The following is a 20,575-nucleotide window of genomic DNA, read 5'->3' as shown; positions in this document are numbered from 1 at the left end:
AATACTTCCCACTTGTCTGTTAATCTGCAGAAGACAGAATTTTCAAATTTGAATAAAAAAAAGTTAAACCCTTTCCAAAACCTTCATGAAAGTTCCACATTTCTTTTAAAAAATATTTGGAACTTTTTACAGAGATCTTTCCTGTACACAGTAGAATGAACTACGTATTCATTCCTATTGATAGTGGAGACACTCCACATCAATGAACTATAAGCTGGAGTTGCAGCTTTCCAGTAGTTGTATTGTGCTGTTTAAGTGTACATTTTTGTTTATACTTACAAACACCAGTTAATATATTTTTAAATCACTTAATCCATCTATTTCTGAAGCAACAATTAAAGTGTCCAGGTCGTTTTATTGATGAGAAATTGTTGCATGCAGCTGGAAAGTATTGACAAAATGTGTTCGCTAAAGTGCATGAATTCATGTACTTAACCTTTGGTTTTTCATCTGTGAAAAAGCTTAAAAGCCCTTAAGTCTTTAGTTAACTTTCAATTTTTTCTTTTTTTTTTAATAAAAATAAAAGCATCTGTAGGGATCTGTAATACACAGTTATACAATTATAATCTGTACGAATGAAAACAGGGTCATGATGTTTCACTTGATGTATAATCTTACCTTTGAGCTGAGAGGGGACATCATTGATTTCCATTTGAGTTGGTGCTGCTTTGCTGAAACTGAGCCACCTGTTGTTGTGTTACTCTGTGAACATGGGGCGAGACAGATGCTGCAGAAGGTGAGTGTACAGGACCCTGAGGTTATCCTCGTGTGAACCTGGCATCATCAGGACCCTTTGCAAACAGGAACAAACCCTCCACTGACTTGACTAGGTCAGCTAATTTAGTATTACTTGAATATTTTCAGTATCTGCTTCTTTATACCTCTACACTTTATTTCAAAGGGAAATATTGCTTATGACCGTGAAGGCTCTGGAACAAAAAAAAACATCAGATTCGTGCCCAGAAACCAAGAAATCAATTTATCATCTTTGAATGGATTATTAACTGTCCCCATATGCACAATGTCAAATTCATGTCCGATATTGTGCTTTAAACCAATTTAAAGTCAATTTCATCTGAAATAATAAATCGGTATATTTACAAAGAGCCTCAATATTAGTGTTTCAAAAATATGTTGACATTTTCATTAGGCAATGTACATTTCAGGAAAAAGAGCACTTTTCTTGACAAATGTACTGGTTCTTCACAAGACGATTAAACAACAATAAAATAAAAAATCTAAAGAAACGTGAATAAAATACATAAAAATTCACTCACAGATAAGTGATTTTAAAGCAGTAACATACATTTCTACTACAGCCTTTAGTCACCCATCAGGAACCAGTGGAGGATTATCAGCTGATCTATGATAGCAGACGGACATGAAGCAGTTACATTTAAATGCTTTTTGTTTAGATATAATATACTTTACAGCAGCACTGAGAGGAGCCACTGGTTTGTACAAAAACAACTACAAATAGAGACACAGGTTAAGGTTTTACACAAGAGGCTATTTATAGTCAACAAAGAAACATAAAGATCCTGAAACATAAAAGTGGGGGATTATTTTAATTCTCATAATTATTAGTCTTTAATTGCTTGGGGCTAATTGACAGGATAAAGGCTGTAAGTGACTTTCTAAATACATATTTATATGATTTTCATATCCATGCTGTATATATGTTTATATATAATTCATATATAGATATATATATATATATATATATATATATATATATATATATATATATATATATATATATATGAATGATATATACAGTGTATGTGAATGAATGAGTTTTCTGGCTCTTTAAATGTCTCCTTCACTCGCTGCTGATCAGCCACGTATCGCCACGTCTCGGCGCATGCGCAGCGCAGTCGCGGCGCTGTTCCGGTCTCGGTGGGTGCAGTGAACACAGTCCAAGAAAACCATCCCCGTGTTTCCTTCGGTTTTACCTGCATTAGCTGCACGGAGCACGGAGAGGGGAGTCCGGAGGCTTCATCCGCCAGAGAGACGCTTTGAGTCCGGCACCGAGAGGACGCCAGTAAGATGAACTTCCTCAGGGGAGTGATAGCCGGACAGGCAGCCGGGCCGCAGCCGACCGGAGCCGACACGGTAGGAGAGACGCTAGCTAGCTGCGGCTAGTTAGCTGCGCCTTGTTAGCTTCGGTTTCGCTCCAGTGTGTGTGAGTGTGTGAGACAAACAGAGGCTAGCTATGAAATAAATTGAGTCTTTCCGACGATCTATTATGTATTTATTAATCCAAACAAATGTCACTGGGCTAGTTGAAGACACCGGGGCCTGGTTCCGTGAGTAAACAACAGCGAGCTTGTCAGAAGGCTAATTAGCTAACAGACCTGTCAGTCCACAGCAGAGTCTCTGACCTCCCACCCTGTTTCCCTGCCTGCAGCTACAGAGAATAAACAAATGAATGAAACGACACCGATCGTAAGACAGCTGACAGTCGCTGCACAGTTTTACAAAAACAGCTGGATGAGAACATCCAGCTGTCAAGAGAGAAATGAAAACGTATTCATCTTGTTGTTCTTTAAGTCTATATATAAATAAACTGTTTTAAGACTTGCAGGGTTACAGCTAGTAATTATTTTCAGTATTGATTTTAGTCTTAAATGTCATATAATAAGGAAAATGCCTCATCACCATGTCCAACAACCCCATGGTATTCACTTCACAGTATTATAGATAGGAGCAAATGGCTGAAGGTTTATTTCAAGAAAAGAAAATCCTAGCAGATTATTATTTCAAGTCTAAACACTGATTCTGATCCTCAGTGAAGGTTGTGGTTTAATACTGGGGAACACTTGATATACAGCAATAAAACTTTTACAAATCAATTATGTTATATCTCCTCACTGTGTTTACACAATGCATTAAATTGATTGATTAAAAATATATTACGTAGCCCTATCTATTAAATATAAACTAACTGCAAATGCTCATATAGCATCTAGTTTCTAACATTTAATATCTTCAAGTACGTCCAGAGTATTTTATGCTTCATGAAACTATCATGTCATTGCTGCTTCCAAAGGGATTAAAACTTGTCACAACTTGTCAGACAATCGTCAGTCAGGTTCTCTTGGTTGAAACAAAAGAAAACGTATTTTTCTGTCCGGACAAATAAAACCATCCAAAAATCTACAAAAAGGTTGTCTTCATTCTCTTTGTATCATGTATCATGTTCCTGAGGCAGAGATCTGCCTCAGGAACTAAAAGATCATCTGTGACATTTTCTTGCCTTGATCAGAACATGCGAATCACAACAGTAATGAGGATTCCTCTCGTTGACAGATCCAGAAGCTGTGTGACAGAGTGGCCTCCTCAACACTCCTGGAAGACCGCCGAGATGCTGTCCGGGCGCTCAAGTCTCTGTCTAAGGTGAGGTAGAAGCAGGACCTTAATGGAAATGAGTGCAGTAGAAATACAGTGTCATAGAGACACCTAGTTGAAAGTAATGCAGTGGAATTAGTCCTTTAATAAAAAAAACGACTAATGTTCGTTTTTTATTTAGTTTGTGGTGCTGCTAAATCTTGTTGCGTTTTACTGATATCAGTGCTAATATTAAAAATTCTCTAGAATAATCTTAAACGGATTCATTGCAAAAATTACTATATTTCGTTACTTTTAATATTGCCTGGTGTCTTTTTATATCTTGTTCTCCCTTTTTCCTTTAATTTGCATCACATTGCTGTTGAGAATCTATTCAAATAAACTTTCTTATAATCTGTTGTAGAAATATCGCTTGGAAGTTGGGACACAGGCGATGGATCACTTGATTAATATACTGCAAACAGACAGGTATGTCGATGTTATGTCTGTCACGTTGAGAGATTTGTTATTTGTTTATTATGAAGTGAAGTGTGGGCATGTTTGGGTTGACTCAAGAAGTGTTGCCTGTAAAACCTACATTTTGTCAATATTCCCATTTTCCTCGCATATTGAACAGGTCCGACTCGGAAATCCTCGGCTATGCTTTGGACACACTGTACAACATCATCTGCAATGATGAGGAGGAAGAGCAAGGTATTAAAGACCCTCACAATTACTAGAAATCATGGAATTTACCTTTAATTGAATGTCATTTAATTATAACTCCTCCTAATTATGTTTCTGCAATAAATGATCCTGAGTGACTGAGCCATTTTTCTGTTTGCATGTGTGAAATGAGCTCAGTTGATGTCGACCAGTCTTCAGATAATTTGCATTCCCCTCTCCTATACACTGATGATGAGTGCTTCAATGTAAAGATTCTCGTCTCTTTTTTCTCTTCCATGTTTTAACCCTCCAGATGAATCGGAAGGTAAAACTCTTTGACTGTGCATGTTGCCCCCTTTCTAACCCCCCAGCAAGCAGCACTCACACATCCTGGGTTCTTCTTGGGTGGAATGTGGAAAAGCAGCACAATATCAGTCTGTTTCTTTTTTTTTTTTATGACCTCCTGCTGTGTCCAGATTTCAAGTAGATTATACAAATTCAAGGCTGCATTTTGGTAATCACTGACATGTCTTCATGGGAGTTGGGCTGCTCTTTTTCTATATTTCACTTGAGTATAGTTGAATGAATTTGAGCTTTTTGGTTGAAGCTTTAAAAGTCCTCTCCCCCCTGCTCTCTCAGACGCAGTAACTCCTCTCCCTGTCTCAGGGAAGCATAAGAATGTGTCTGCGCCTGGTCAGTACTGAAACTTAGCCATGTGTGCAGTAGTTATTTTTGTACTACTAGAGAACTAACTTCACTAAAAATCAGTTGGTACTGGTAAAGTTACTGGCCGCGTTTGGGTGGTAATATGCTTCACTAATACTACCACTTGCTCCAACTTGTTTTGTTGTCTTTATTGTTCCTTAGTTTTCCTCACATTTTAATATCTGTTCCATTACTGTAGTAAACTGCACATTTTAACTATTGAATTTTAAGGGTTTAAGTGTTTTCTGTATGTAGCAGTTTGTCCAATTACAAAACACATATCCTAACATTCCTAGAGTTTATTCCGAGAGTTTGTTTAAATTTCACTAGGGTTTGTGACCTGGATTATTTAGAGAATGGAGACATAGTTTCTTAAAAGAGATCTTGTTTCATAAAAGTATAATTTTTAAATCAGCTAACCTCCCCAAGGACAATAAATCCTGTCAGAAGGAGGCTCTAGGATAAATTTATTTAAATAGGGATAAATAAATCTAGGAATCTATCTGTCCTTATGGCCTGACGATATCTGAGATGGTTGAGAAAAAAATGTTTTATTATAATTTGGGGTAACAGCCCATCAGGGAAGAAATAAAAATATATATTTGTTTAGTGCTAACTTGTTATACTAAAGCTTCTTGTCCATCCCACTTTAACTATTTTGTGTGTGTTTTTGTGTAAACAATAGAATCCCTAAAATGGTAACGTTACCTTTCTGTCCAGATGTTCCCTTATCTGTGTGTCGCCCCTTTTTCTCCTCCAGAAGTTCAGAAGAATCACCCTGAGCATTTGCACATTTACTAGACAGATTCACATATTTGTTGTAGCTTAATTATTGAACAATAGAAAATCTACACCAATCTCACACCATGTTTCAGGGTTATGAGAAGTTGTAGATCCTGTAATTATTAAAAAGTAACTCAGGCTGATTGTTTTGAACAAACCAACTGGTTCCCTCACTAGAGAGAAGTCTTCCTGTTGTATTTCTGGTTTCTATAATAAGCCTTTGATCTCCCCTCACAGATGAGAATGCCCAGAAGCAGGCAGATGACCTCGGTGTCCAGTTCACAGACACGTTCATCCAGGATCCCGAGCACGTGACTCTTATTCTCTCTCTGTTGGAGGTACTGAAACGTTTCTGCACCAGTGGCCCGACATCTGTGTTATTACATGTGTCTAGACAGCTGTCTAATGTATTTATGTTGTTTTAGGAGTTTGACTTTCATGTGCGTTGGCCGGGGGTGAAGCTATTGACTGCTCTCCTGAAGAATCAGTGTACTCAGGTCCAGGGCGTCATTCTGGTCAGCCCCATGGGTGAGTTCATACTTTGCATATCAGACCAGACTTGTTTCACGTCTCTTACTGCGGCCATCTGGAGCTTTCTCACCATCATGGTTTATTTCACAGGTGTTTCCCGACTAATGGACCTACTGGCAGACTCGAGAGAAGTCATTCGCAATGATGTGAGTACTTCTTTGATTTGCTACTAAACCACTTATGAAAGAAAGAAAGTGTTGAATACAGGTTTCTAAACCATAACAAATATTGATGTAATGCCACAATAGCCAGACCTACTGGAGATGCATGACAGCCTTTTTTTTCCATCTTCCTACAGGGATTGCTGTTGCTTCAGCAGCTGACTAAGAGCAACGCTGCCATTCAGAAAATTGTGGCATTTGAGAGCGCATTTGAGCGGCTCCTGGATATTATTACAGAAGAAGGTAGCAGTGATGGAGGTAAGAACTGTGATTGGAACAAACCATCTTTTGATCTAGTGAGCTATATTCTGACCTGATCCATCCTCCACCTCCTGTGCAGGTATCGTGGTGGAGGACTGTTTGCTGCTGCTGCTCAACCTGCTGAGGAACAACAGCTCAAACCAGAATTTCTTCAAGGAGGGCCCCTACATCCAGAAAATGAAGCCCTGGTTCGAGGTCGGTGACGATAACTCGGGCTGGTCTGCACAGAAGGTCACCAACCTCCACCTAATGCTGCAGGTAAAGCAGAACACTCATGTCAAACTGTTCTGTCAAATATTCGAATGATCAATTACTCTAATCAGTGTTATGGTTCTAATCCCAGCTGGTGCGAGTCATGGTGTCTCCAGTAAACTCTCCTGGAGCGACGGCCAGTTGTCAGAAGTCCATGTACCAGTGTGGCCTGCTGCAGCAGTTATGCACCATCCTCATGGCCACTGGTGTTCCTGCTGACATCCTCACTGAGGTATCCATAATAACAATAATAAGCCCAGTACTGATGTTCACTCAGGCTTGACCACTATTTAATAAAAAACACACTTCAACCTTGTGATCTGTCCCCTTTCTTTCAGACCATCAACACTGTATCAGAGGTCATCAGGGGCTCACAGGTCAACCAGGACTACTTTGCTTCTGTCAATGCTCCTTCAAACCCACCGAGGTAACTCACAGCCAGTGGCACAACATGAAATCTCCCATATCCAAAAGAAAATAAATCCAGTTACTTACCCAGCTTCTCCTCTCTCCTCTCTTCACAGACCAGCGATCGTGGTCCTGCTCATGTCCATGGTGAATGAGAGACAACCGTTTGTGCTTCGCTGTGCAGTCCTCTACTGTTTCCAGTGTTTCCTCTACAAAAACCAGAAGGGCCAGGGGGAGATAGTGGCGACACTGCTGCCTTCCACTATTGATGGTTAGTTATACGATTAGAACTATGTTAGTGGCCTCAACAATTGTTTTGCTATAATTTTCTGGAATTTTCAGATGTATATAAAACGTGTCAAACACACCAATAAGCAGTTTCAGCAAAACCTATGTCCCACCTCTCTGAGGGAAAAATGTAATTCTGCTCCTTCACAATCAAACTTGGCACTTATCAATTTCAAAGTAATATGTTACCTATTCAGCAAAATAAGTACAGACTAATCTACAATGTGATGCTGGGAAAAAACCCTAAATAAATGATAGATATTGAATGTACGATAAGCACATTTAGGTTAAATGTATGGATCGTCACTTTACAGTCTAAGTGTTTAAATCTACATTCTGGCATCTTCAGCTAAATGTATGTGTGATCCTTTATGTACTGGTATACTTTTCTTTTTCACAGCCAACTCCATCTCAGCGGGCCAGCTGCTGTGCGGAGGCCTCTTCTCAGCAGACTCTCTGTCCAACTGGTGTGCCGCTGTGGCCTTGGCGCACGCATTGCAGGACAACCTCACCCAGAAGGAGCAGCTGCTCAGGGTTCAACTTGCCACCAGCCTGGGCAAACCCCCTGTCTCTCTGCTTCAGCAGTGCACCAACATCCTCTCCCAGGTAGGACAATAAAGATCATGCTGCAGCACTGAAGGAGATGTTGATTGGCTGATACTGTCTGGGTAGCATTGGTTTGTTGTAAAAACAAACTCAAGTGTCAACAACAGTGAACAGAACCGTGTCACATTGTTGTGGTTTTGCAGGGAGATAAGATCGACCGGCGGGTGAGTAAAGAGAGTGTGCTATGTGTCTGTTTGTTGGTTTTCAGTGTTTGGGCGGCACGTGTCCTGGTTGTTTCGGCTTGGCATTTGTAGTAGGGGTCTTGATGGCCCATGTTTTGGGGGCTCCTGCTTCCCTTTAACTCTTCACTACCCCTTCTTTGTTCCTAACCTATGGCTGTGTCCCGGTTCTTCCTCATAACGGTGGCAGGCGGGTGCAGTCCTCCATACAGATTTGGAAGCTCTAGTTGCTCTCACCTGGTTCATGAGAGGAGTGTGGGGAAGAACACAAGTGGACACCCGACCCACGGGAGGTTGAGAGTAACGAGACAGAGCAGCTGTTTTTTTAGGATCGTTTTTAGATTAGCTGATATCATCCTAGCACCAGTGTTAATTTTGGCAGCTATTTTTGATTTAGTCTTAGTCTTTTGACGAAAATGCAATTTAGTTTTAGTCACATTTAGTCATTTTTATCCTTCTTAGTTTTAGTCTAGTTTTCGTCGACGAAAACTAATTCCATTTTAGTCTAGTTTTAGCTAAACTCCTTTTCTATAAAAACATATAGCTGCAGCCTAATAGCTTAAAAATATATATTTAGTTTTAAATGTGAAAACAAAAAGGGAGAGCAGGTCAGACTGGAGGCGAACACAGAAACTGCAGCTCGGTAGAAACCAAATGCAGCTTCTGCTCTGATCAAGAAGCTGCAGCGCTGAGCTCAGATCAGCTGAGACCAGAGAAACTCTGTGTTTTCACTGTTTCCGTAGTTAATTAGCAGTCAGTCACTGAGAGGCTGCTCCACGAGAACGCGCTAATAAGTGAAGATTATTAGCGCTTTCACTGCTTTCACTGTGTCTCTCTGAGTGAGTGCGCGGGGCGGGGGTGCGGAGCTACGGACTGGTGCGCTATCTGGGAGCACACAGGCGCACACACACACACAGACTCACACTCACTTGCCCGCTCCTGGTACTTCATGATAGCCTGATACGATGATGTTTTAAAAATTATTGTGACTTAGTCAACCACCAACATTTTCGTCTCGTCTCGTCAACGAAAGTTAAAATAGATTTAGTCATAGTTTTTATTTTCAAAGATCCGTTTTCGTTACGTCTTCGTCTCGTCTTCGTCATGGAAAAAAGTTTGTTAACGAATATTTTTCGTTATAGTTTTCGTCAACACTGCCAAGCACCTGCTTTAAACTGCGACATTGGACCATTTGCTCTGTTTCAAGCGTCTGTTCAGGAAGTTTGTACAGCAGCAGGTTTCAGGCCTTGTCCTGTCCTTTCTCTCGAATTTAACTGGACCCTCAATATAGTTTATACTCTCGAGGATTAATCAGTTTTTACCGTGGGTTCTAAGGGACTAGTTCTGAAAGACCCCAAACCGGCCCACATCCAAGAGGCTGTACAGCACCTCCCAGATAGGACCATGCACACTCTACATAAAGTTCTGTATCTCAGAAGAGGGAGTAGGTTCTCTTTTTCAAGAGTTGCTAAAAATGAGCATTAGGATTGGGAATACTAAAGATGTTGGAGGTCAAAAACAGGGTCAAGTCATTTAGGTTTGCGTTTGGTGGAGGAAAGTTGTCACTCTTGTCTCTGCACTGAACGGCAGATTGTGTTATCAGGTTAAAGTAATGTGTTAATGTTGTGTCTTCAGATGGCGTTCTCTTTAAACCCACTGCCTGGTTGGTTTTCACTCTAAAGAGAGGGATATCGTTTGTGTAGTTTTAATTAAAAGTCACACAAACAGAAGGGGCGTATGTTTGTTTAAATAATACATGTGGTCATTTCCCTTTCTTTTGTTTTCCTCTTCATTTTTGCATTACGTCAAATTTGGAGACAAAATCTCAAAAGGTGATTTCGTAAGTCTTCTGTAGTCCGGAATGCTGCTAAGTTTTTATGCACACTGTCATCGCTCAGATCATCAGTAATTTCACCACAGATCTGAGGTCTGCGCTTCTCACAGCATGATGTGAACTAGGTGTTAATGCAGCAGCTTATGAGCAGCTACAGTGAAGTGAAACAGATTCTACTCATCTCTGCACTGTGTTTAGATCTGTTCAGATTTTTTTTTATGTACATTCCAACTCCATGAAATCATCTTTTATGTTTTCTGCTGTTATTGGAGAAGAATTGTTTCCGTCCACTTGAAATCTATTTTTGTAAAACAGATGAGAATCCAGGTGAGGTCTGTTGCAGATCTTAAACCTTGCAAATGATTCTCAAATCTGTTTTCATGGAAGCGCATGATTTGCTTTTATGTTTTTTATTACAGTAAATTTTTCATTATGAAAAGGAACATTTAACAGCTTTTGCTTTGCATGTGCTGATAGCTATAAACACTAGAGTTTCAATTTGTGATTACAGACACAAGTCATCAATTATTAGCTAAATTGTAAACTTAAGCTAAACTTGATGGTTGACTGGAAAAATAAAAAAATGTAGGCATTAAAAACTGATTGATTTCCTGTTACAGAACATCACGCTCTAACCAAACACTGTTTGAATAAACTGATTGTAGTTATTTGACCTGTGTCCTAGTTTTTTGTTTGTGAATAACTTATTAACCATTAATAGTTGACGTGATTAAAGTGCTTCTGATTAATACGGAGTGATTCACATTTGTTTTACCTGCAACATGTTTAGATGGAAAAATAACCTTATTAGAAATGCTCAGCTTTTTATTTAACACTAATTCACATTCAGGCCCTTTTGACCTTCCCTTTCAAATTACTGACAATGGCAGTACATTTGTTGGTCTTTAGGTTTATTTTCATAATTATGACATGGTCTTAAAGAAAAATAAATAAATGGATGCTCTTATAATTATCTAATTTGAGCTAAGAATCTATGACCAGGATTCAACTCCATTCAAATTGTGATATTGGTTTATATTATGATCCTGGTTATAGTCCTGTGCTGTGATGTTCACAAACTCACTTCATTGTCTAAACTCAAAAAAATAATCTATTTAGGACTGTGTTCAGTTTTTTGCTGTCATATCAGATGCATATGTTGACATCTTTTGTTTGTGTTGTCTACAGGGCAGTAAAGTCCAGACGAGGGTCGGCCTCCTCATGCTGCTGTGTACGTGGATCAGCAACTGTCCGATCGCTGTCACACACTTTCTACACAATCAGGAAAATGTTCCCTTTGTATCCTTCAGGCAGCTCAGGAGCCATCTGTCATTTTCATTCATTTCACAACTGTCTACCTTTTCAACTTTTTGAAAAAGGATTGGGAATCCAGAGCTATATAATCTTTAAATTCAGTCAAATCCCAAATGAATCCTTCACTTGACGCTCGTGCAGCTGACAGCTCAGATCTCAGAGAACCTGGGAGAGGATGAACGGCTGGTCCAGGGTCTGTGTGCGCTTCTGCTCGGCATCTGCATCTATTACAACGACAACTCATTGGAGAACTACACCAAGTAAGTGTCTCTGCACAGTTTCATGTTTTCTGTATTTTTGTTTAAATTATTATTTTGTTTTAATTTCTTTCTGTGACGACAGACGGATACAACCACTGATCTTTTATCTAATCTCTGCTCTACATTTTGTCTCTATTGAAATATAAACTTTGTTGTGCAAATCATGTGCACTGACACTATCTTTACGTTTGTAAACACATATTAGGAGAATAAATCATATTTCATAAAAATGCCATAATGCTCTTACTCTGATGAAGCAACCCAAGTTTCTTTCTTCGTCCTAACAGTTGAGAAAAATGGTTACGATCAGATTACTTAGCTATCATCACCACTGTGACCATCAGAGAGCCACGTCCTGTTTAACACCCACTCTGTCCTCTGCAGAGATAAGCTGAAGCAGCTGATCGAGAAGCGAATTGGAAAGGAAAACTTTGTAGAGAAACTCTGCTTCATCACCAAACACGAGCTGTACTCGCGGGCGGCTCAGAAGCCACAGCCCGTCTTCCCGTCTCCAGAGCAGATGCTGTTTGACCACGAGTTCACCAAGCTGGTCAAAGAACTGGAGGGTCAGTACGACACTTTTCTCTCTGTCCTCCAGCGAGGATTCTTTTATTATGACTGCTTCAAAGTTTCATGAGGTTTTAGGATTGATGTGTCCCTCTACTCTGAACAGGTGTTATCACCAAGGCGGTTCATAAATCCAGTGAGGAGGAGAAAAAGGAAGAGGAGGTGAAGAAGACAATAGAGCAGCACGACAACATCGTAACTCAGTACAAAGAACTGATCAGAGAACAGGTAAACAAACTCATTAAATTACTGTAGAACATCAGTCTGCAGTTCAACACACTGGTTTTTGATTTCCATTTATCTAACCTTATTTGCATTTGATGTCATGTTGACTGGTTTGTTTTAACTGTGTGATCTTCAGGATGCTCAGATCAAGGAGCTCAAAGAGCAGTTGGGCTCCATGTCGTCTCAGAACGAACAGACACAGGCTACCCTCACACAGCAGCTGTCCCAGATCCAGCAGCACAAAGACCAGTACAACATCCTCAAGCTGAAGTTAGGTGGGTGCACCACCAGAGCTCGTTGGTGTTGCTTTGTCTTGTAAGGAAAAGGAGACGTGTATCAGCCTGGGCCTTGTTATAGTTCTGGACCTTATACCAGTTACGATAACATTTTACTGCTCCATGGTGAGATATGGGGCAACAGGAGATATGCCGTGACATCCCCAGATACAGTTATACAACCGAGTGTATGAGGCCACAACAGGCACGATCGGAAAGATTCCAAAGAAACAGAAATATTCACCTACCAAATATAAATATGAAAAATTTTACTCTGAATAGAAAATGGAGATGCTGTTGTCCGATGGCTCACAAGCTTCTCACGTTTTTATGTAGTAAACCTATTTGTTATTTTTGACCCTCACTCAATGAAGGGTGAATTGAGCAATTCGCTATTTAAGTTTGTTTTAGATTATACATCATAGTGGTGATAAGTAAGATTTTATTTCATTCTTATTTATATTAGATTTACGACTGCAATTTAAAAAAAAAAAAAATCCTCATCCATTAATCTGAAGATTTTTTTCCAAACATATAATTATAATTACATTTTTATGATGCCAGAAAATGGAGGTCACGTCTTCTGCCTTTTTTTCTGATCATCACATTAGAATCAATTTATTCAAGAGAAGCATCAAATCATCTCAGGTGAAAAGCTAAAAGCCCCAAGTCAGGAACACTTGTTTAAAACAAACATTTGATTATTAAAATAGTTCTAGTTAACTTTCTGACAATTGCATCAGTTGACTTATTATTTAATAAGGTTGTTCCATTACCACAGGAACATGGGGTGTACATGTCTTTGTAACATGCACGTGTATACATACCTGACCATGACAATCAACAGAGACGCACATCAACATGCAACTCCCATTTCTTCCTCCTCTCTTTATGTTTCTGAATGTGCTTTCATCTTCAGGGAAGGAGAACCAGAGTCCGTCTAACGGTCAGGGAGACGGCTCCCAGGTGAACGGGCTGCAGACAGAGGAGCTGACGCAGCTCAGAGAGGAAGTGGAGGAGCTGCGCCAGCAACAGATGCTTCTCCAGACACAACTCGGTGACAAAGACGCACTCATCAACAGCCTGGTTAGTAAGAGTCTGTGTATACGTGTGTCTGTGTGGGTGTTTCGGAATCTGCAAGTGAAAAACGTTCTTCTACCTGCAGAAGTCCGAGGCAGCACAGACAGCGGAGGAGTCAGCAGGAGGATCAGAGAACACAGAACTACTCACGGTGAGATTCTCCATCATGATGCACTTTAACCCAGTTTGACTGTTGGTTTCCTCTTTTCATCTTTCGAATTTGTGATAATGGTTTTTTATATTGTGTTTTGTGTTATTTTCTTGTTGTGGCAGGAGCTGGAGGCTTTGAGGAGTCAGGTTCAGTCCCAGGCGTCAGAAATCAACCAGCTGAAGACAGAGAGACAAGAACTTGTCAGGAGAGCAGAAGCTGCGGTAAATGTGTATGAATATAACAGTGTGTGCCAAATGCATCACATTATAATTAATCAGATTGTAAATTAATGAGCCTTTGTCTGGCTTCTCTCAGTCCTCAGACACAGTCCCCAGCAGCGACAGCTCCGTAGACACAGACAAGGTGGGAGAACTAGAGAGCAGGCTTGCAGCACTGACGACTGAGACAGAGAGACTCAAGGTTTGTATGATACAATATGTCTGTGCTCTTTTAAACACAGTGTTTAGAGTTTAATCTTTTATACAACAGCAGAGTGATGTCCTGAAATTATTAAATCAGATGCTATTTGCACCAAAAAACTCTAGTCTAGACTCCAGGTTTAAAGATTTGTTCTGGACTCATTCATTCATCTCCCATGACCTCTGCCTCATGTCGACCTAACTGCTTTTGATACTAGAGCTAGAAACTGGAGTTAAAGAAGTGACTCAGTGGCACAAACTTTTAGAACGCCTCCTTATTTAACAATTTGCATCGTCTGTATGGTCTTGAACAAAAACGTTAGACAATGAGGATCTTTGGAATCCATGAGGCGTTTCACAGCTGCTCCGTGACTATTCTCACCCGGGTGTAAATACACACTCTAAATTATTATCAGTGAGATGTTAGTGCTTGTTATTCTAATCCCCAAAAAACTTAAAATCCTCTTTAATCAGCAGTTGTTTAAGAGATGTTTTAAATTTCATTGTTTTCTTCATCACTTCCGTTACTCTTGTGTCCTCCTTCCGTGACCTCACCCTCTCTTCTTCGTTGGTTCAGGGGGAGAACAAGGGCCTGTCGGAGAGCCGGGCCGACCTCGAGCAGCAGTTGGCTTCTGCCACCAGCACGGTGGCCATCCTGCAGACGGAGAAGGAGAAGCTGCAGACGGACGTTCAGGAGTCCAAGAAGGAGCAGGACGACCTCCTGATGCTGCTGGCCGACCAGGACCAGAAGATCCACAGCCTGAAGCAGAGGCTCAAAGGCCTGGGAGAAACGGTAGAAAAACCACCAGTGTTCTATTCTACACTAATCAGGACGTAGAGGAGTTTAAACTTTGAACATCAACTCGTCATCGCTCAGTGTGCAGAGTAGGAGAAACGGTTTCATTAGATTGGTGACAGTAGAGGAATATGAAGATAAACAATGACGGGGAGGGAGAAGGAAAAAAAAAAGGTCCCAGGACCAACTTGAGCTGCGGCTCCACCAGAATGCAACAGGTAGGACGGAGTTCTGAAAAGGATTTGTCAGCTCACTGGCTTCAGCTGTGAAGCCTTGTGTGTTGCTGTGAGTGGGAAAGAGTAATTGCAGACGACAGAGGGATAATTTATGGTTGACTTTAGATTCGTACATGGAAACAGACAGAAGGCTGTGTTCATTCTGTCCGTGTTTATCTCCGTCTTCTAAAAAGAGAGGATGAAGTTTCAACAATGGTTAAACTTTTTATAGAGAGACTTTGATAGTTGGCAAGACACTTCATGATGTTACTTTGCCCGGGGGACAGGGACATTTAGTCCATTCATTTCTGACTTAGTGGAAACTGGTGGAAACCGTCAACGCAAGTGTTGGACGTCTTTGTAGATTTCGTCTTACTGGTTCCAGCTCCATCAGTGAACTGTGGTTGTAGTTTGATAAATAGAGATGTCGTGGCTAGTTTGGTTTATTATGGGAAAATAACTGCTCGGCCGTGTTTTGTCTGTTTGCTTTAGTTAGACTGTAATGCTGTCCTTACAGGTGGAAGATGAAGACGACCTTGATGCCAGGGACGAGGAGGAGGAGGAGGACGATGACGAAGAGGAGGATTAAAGAAAAACACTGAAAGAAGAAAAGGGAAAGACGGAAATATATTTGCCAGAAGGCAAGAAAAAAGACTTTACAGAGACACGTGAGAAACTCAAGAATAGGACTAATATATTGACGGAGTTCCTTTTTCCAGCTGCCATGCTATCTTCATTTTTCTTCACCCCCCTCATCACATCACATATTAGTTATGTTTTTGTTCAAGATAACGCTCCAGTTTTCAGTGACGGCTAAAAGATGTCAGTGCATTCATCTCTGCTCCTCTCTCCATCGCTTTGTGATGGATTTTACCAGTCCTGTGTTTATTGTAACGTTTATAGTTTGTGATCTCACACAAAATGAAACTCTAGGGTTATTTTCATCACACAAGAGTTTTCAAGAGTCATCTGGAACATCAAGGGAGGCCGGTTTAAAAATGTAGCAAATACTGCAAGTATGAACCGCTTTGATATAATTTGTATTCTATCATGAAGATGCTGGAGAGGCTCTTGGCGCCGGCGTTTTGCCATCTCGCTCTCCTGCTCTCACCAGACACACGATGCAGCGGAACCACCTGCCACATGTCACTGTGCTGCACCTTGAATTCATCTGCCTTCAGGCCCGAGTCAGTGCCAGTTCGGTGTTTCACAGTATTTCAACACTCGGGAGTTTGCGACGCGACCGGACTGCTCGGCGACATGCTGCAAAACACTGAGAGCCCAGATGTAAAGACAAAAAGTTATATTTTTGCAACTTTTTTGTCCAGAACTAGCTTCAAGCTTCTGTACGATATTGTGTAACTTATCGATTTATGAGCCACATTGAAATGAATAATGTAAGGGTCTGTATGCCTGTATGGAGAAATGATTGTAGATATATTAAATTTTACTAAATCCACAATCGGTCTTTGGCATTTGTCTTATTGACACATTTGTCTGGATCACTGTTTTCCTAATGGGTCTTAAGATTTCTGATGTGTAAATGTAGAAAGATTCATGGATTTTTCTGACTTTTTCTAATTAATAACCTGCTCGAATTGAAAGATTATTTTCAGTTCAATCAAAAAAGTATGTATTCTACCTTATTAATTATTCAATGCAACGTTCAGGTGCATTTACACACATTTTAGGAAAATGTGGTAAAAGGGCTTTGTGCTCTACTGTCTCATCGACCTTCAGTCTTCTATACATGGCGCTATCGTTCAGGGTTCAGTATTTTTCCCAAAGACACTTTGGAATGGAGACTAGAGGAGCCAGGGATTGAACTAGTGACCCTCTGGTTATGGATGATCCTCTCTACCTCCTGAGCCACAGCCTCTCTGAAACCTGAGAGATACACAGGGAATAATGGCTTTTATCACTGTAAACAAGGTAAAATACTAATTGGTTCTCTTTCTATTAACAAATCATTAAATTTAGCCTCTGGAGAAAAAAAAAAACTTTATTTGACATGGATACGACTGGCATCTTAAAGTATTTATAGAGAAAATGTGAGGGCTCCTTGATAATAATATTTGGACATGTGAATATTACTTCCAAGTTTTCTAGGATACAAAGGATCAGCTGGGAAAGAGTTTGTGTATTGTTGCCTTTGCTCTGTTTGCATAACCACTGATACGACAACTGATGTTTTGTGAAAGGACAAAAAAGCTTCTGGCTCCAGCACAGACTTGAACGAACCCACAACTGTGTTCATGGAGACACTGGTTCAGTAGATTTTATATAAATGACCCTCAAGATGAAATATTTTGAGGTGGAGATGAAGATTTCAAGAAAGATTTGATACACGAAGAATCTGTGACTTCTACATTTAACAGAATGGAAAACTAAAAGGAAAGCACAGTACTCACATTAGTGAAAGAACTGTTTGTGTAAAGAAATCTGTCAGTTCTCTGGATTTGATTTGATTTTAAACTAATCTTTCCTGATCTGCTGGTGAAGACCACGGAACAGCGGCAGAAATCTGAACAAGTGAGGAAATCGAATTTAAAGATAGTTTTGTCAGCTAACATCCGAGCTGCTCATTTTGACTTTTATATTTTTTGTACAATTGTTAACCCACGTTTCTTACGTTGAAACCAGATCACTTCTGTTACCAAAAATTATATTTTTATAAATTATATTTTTATAAAAAGAGTCTGAACCCACTGATCAGTAACTGAACCTGACATTTGAAGAAAAAATCAGTGTGGTCATTTCTTCAGTGTCTCAGTTGTTAAAGGTTGTGTGTTCATTTCACTGATGAGCCTGAGTGGATTCTGTGAATCACCTTGTAATGGCTGAGTTTCAACACCGGGAGGCAACAGACTCCAAGGTGTCTGGTGAACATCACAACATGACGTGAATGCAGAAGGTGGACGTTCTGAGAGAAAGCTCAGTTTATAGTTCATAGGAACTGAAGGCTGCTCATCTCTCACTGCTAAACTACAGGAGAACGATTTCATTCAGTGTTTTTGGCCTTTTCTCACATGAGAGCTGAAAACACAGATTGAAATATCACTTATGTGTCTCATATGATTCAATATTTCTTGTTCTAAGTTCCCTTTGTCATTGAAGGATGAATTCAGCCTCATCACAGAGGAGCTACTCAGTGAAATAATAACAAAGAGCTCCAAGACAACAACTCTCATCAGGAAGCACTGTAGGAATCTATTAATACAGTGATATAGATGATCTAGTGAGTGTACAACAACATGTCTCCTCTCTACTCTAATTATATTTCACCAGTTTACTCTCCTCCTCCTCTTTTCTGCACTACATTGTGTAATTTGTTCTTTATTGCCTGTTCATATATGTGTGTGTATGTGTCAAATGTAATAAATTGGCAGTAAGTTGTCCTGCATTTCAAATTTTACTTGACTAAAAGGATTTAGCTGAAATTGACCTAAGATAATATAACTTTATTATGTACATTATTTGACCTGTTGAGTTGAAACTGTTCTTTACATGTACAATTTATAACAATAGATCTTAGTTGATATTTATAATATATAGTAAATAGTTACTCAACTTTTTTACTTTATGGTTGTTTATTTAATCTCATACACAATTTTAAATGTGTTATGTTATGGCTGGTTTGAGTTTAACCTGCTATCAAGGTATATAATATATATAGAATATTGAGTAATAATCAGTGTTGTTATTATATTATTATCATCTCTTAAATCCTCCAGTATGTTTAGAACCAACCTAGCCTGCCTCGCCCCTCCCTCCCTCCCTCCCTCCCTCCTCCCTCGTCGCATCCTGTGCCCTCTCATCCTCCTCCTCTTCATCCTCCTCTTCCTCTGGGTTTATCCCTGGTGATCAGGAGAGACATCTTCTCCATCTTTATTTATGTTTGTACTTCTGAGGGACTCTCAAGGTCACGGGCCGAGCATCATGACTTTTAAATGAGCTCCGTGCAGCCACAGCCACCGGTGCTGTAACGCGACTCGTCCCGGCTCCGGCAGCTCCTCCACCGGCTGCTCCAGCTCCAGCGCCTCTGCACAGACTCCTGCTCGGGGGAAACCACCACCACCACCACCTGCCGGGGCGTCTGCTCCACATGACCGTCTCAAAGGTGAGTCACCTGTCTCTGCACCCCCCGCTGTCTTCAGCTGGTTGTCTTCACGCCGCAGCCTCGGTGTACCTCCCCGCTGGTCACCGGTGAGAGTTTGATTTCAGCCCGAGCTCCGAGCAGCGTGGCCCCGAGCGGCTGCTCTGCCATGCGGCGTCAGAGCGTCCCGAGGCCGGGGAGGGGAAGAACAACACCCGGCGTCTGTGCGTGCGTTTGTGTGTACAGTTTAAGGTGATGTTGTAAAGTAAGGTTTTGTTTGGGTTTAAGTTAAGATTGGGTTAATGTTAGATTAAGTTTAAACTGTAGATTAAGTTTAGGTGTAGGTTAAAGTTAGGTAAAGGTTATAGGTCGGGTTAGGGTCAAGGATACGTCTTTCACCCCACATTCTCTCTGACCCCCTTTCACCACTAACTCTCTCCGTCCTATTGAATCAAAAGGATTAGGGTAACACTAACCCCCAAAATAAAGAATAACCTGATCAATTTATTATTTCAGCAAACTATAACTACCTAATCCAAACCTAACCTAAATTTAAGCAAAAACTAACCTCCACCTAACTTTAGCCTACACCTAAACATACCCCTATCCTCTGTTTTAATAATGTTTGAGGGGTTAGGGTTAAATGAGGTTCTTATAGTTTGCTGAAATAAAACATTTAACAGGTTATCGTTTGAGTGACAGAAAATAAATTCCCATAAATACTGACAGCTGTCAAGATGACACTGAGCAGGTTCAAGCTTCAATGGAGATATTTTCACTATTGACCTTTTTATTAAACATATATCGTATATCGACATATCATTGATAAAGTTTCTCCAAATCTGTCCCCTGGGATGAACCCAGCGCAGTTAATGTCATCCTCATGTCTGCAACAACAGAATTAGTTTTTAAGTGAAATGTATTATTCTGGCTCTGTGGGTGGCTGTGTTCTGTCCGGCCACAAACTCAGCAGATGGTTTGGATCCATTGTTTTTCGGGACGGACGTAAACAAACGTTAGACAAAAGAAGAAGCAGTTTGAGAGCTCGGTTTCTAATGACCCGGGTCTAATGCTCACCACATGTGGAGCAGTGGGAGGAACGCGGTGCCAGTGTGGCACAGGCACGTCCCCGCCACAGTGGCAGCTTCAGGCCGTGAACTTTGTTTGGTCCGT

At 40.5% G+C, this 20,575-nt stretch overlaps 2 protein-coding genes across 7 annotated transcripts in view; both read left to right on the top strand.

The window, feature by feature from the left end:
• Positions 1-1,873: 1,873 nt before the first annotated feature.
• On the top strand, positions 1,874-16,768 carry uso1 (USO1 vesicle transport factor). Of its 6 annotated transcripts, XM_062387616.1 has the most exons (27): positions 1,874-2,115; positions 3,313-3,399; positions 3,755-3,819; positions 3,968-4,044; positions 4,310-4,321; positions 4,636-4,689; positions 5,722-5,822; positions 5,910-6,012; positions 6,106-6,161; positions 6,314-6,434; positions 6,517-6,695; positions 6,781-6,921; positions 7,028-7,116; positions 7,214-7,368; positions 7,786-7,991; positions 8,135-8,155; positions 11,193-11,303; positions 11,460-11,578; positions 11,963-12,144; positions 12,252-12,373; positions 12,507-12,645; positions 13,565-13,731; positions 13,811-13,876; positions 13,999-14,097; positions 14,192-14,296; positions 14,873-15,088; positions 15,824-16,768. In XM_062387616.1, the coding sequence occupies exons 1-27, from the start codon at positions 2,050-2,052 to the stop codon at positions 15,893-15,895; spliced, it is 2,931 nt and encodes a 976-aa protein (XP_062243600.1). In that variant the 5' UTR covers positions 1,874-2,049; the 3' UTR covers positions 15,896-16,768. The 6 variants fall into 6 exon arrangements, with proteins under 6 accessions (XP_062243600.1, XP_062243601.1, XP_062243603.1 ...); XM_062387617.1 differs by lacking the exon at positions 4,310-4,321; XM_062387619.1 differs by lacking the exon at positions 4,636-4,689.
• A 2,463-nt stretch (positions 16,769-19,231) lies between these two features.
• The window catches only part of coro2aa (coronin 2Aa), a 34,095-nt gene continuing 32,751 nt past the window's right edge, over positions 19,232-20,575 (top strand). The window contains exon 1 of the mRNA XM_062387563.1: positions 19,232-19,426. Coding sequence (XP_062243547.1) covers positions 19,412-19,426 — 15 coding nt within the window. The 5' untranslated portion in view covers positions 19,232-19,411. The remainder of the gene's footprint in view (positions 19,427-20,575) is intronic.

This window comes from Platichthys flesus, chromosome 5 (genome assembly GCF_949316205.1).
Source record: "Platichthys flesus chromosome 5, fPlaFle2.1, whole genome shotgun sequence".
Taxonomy (NCBI): Eukaryota; Metazoa; Chordata; class Actinopteri; order Pleuronectiformes; family Pleuronectidae; genus Platichthys; species Platichthys flesus.
Note: the sequence above shows the minus strand (reverse complement) of the source record. Positions and strands in the feature narration are given on the sequence as shown.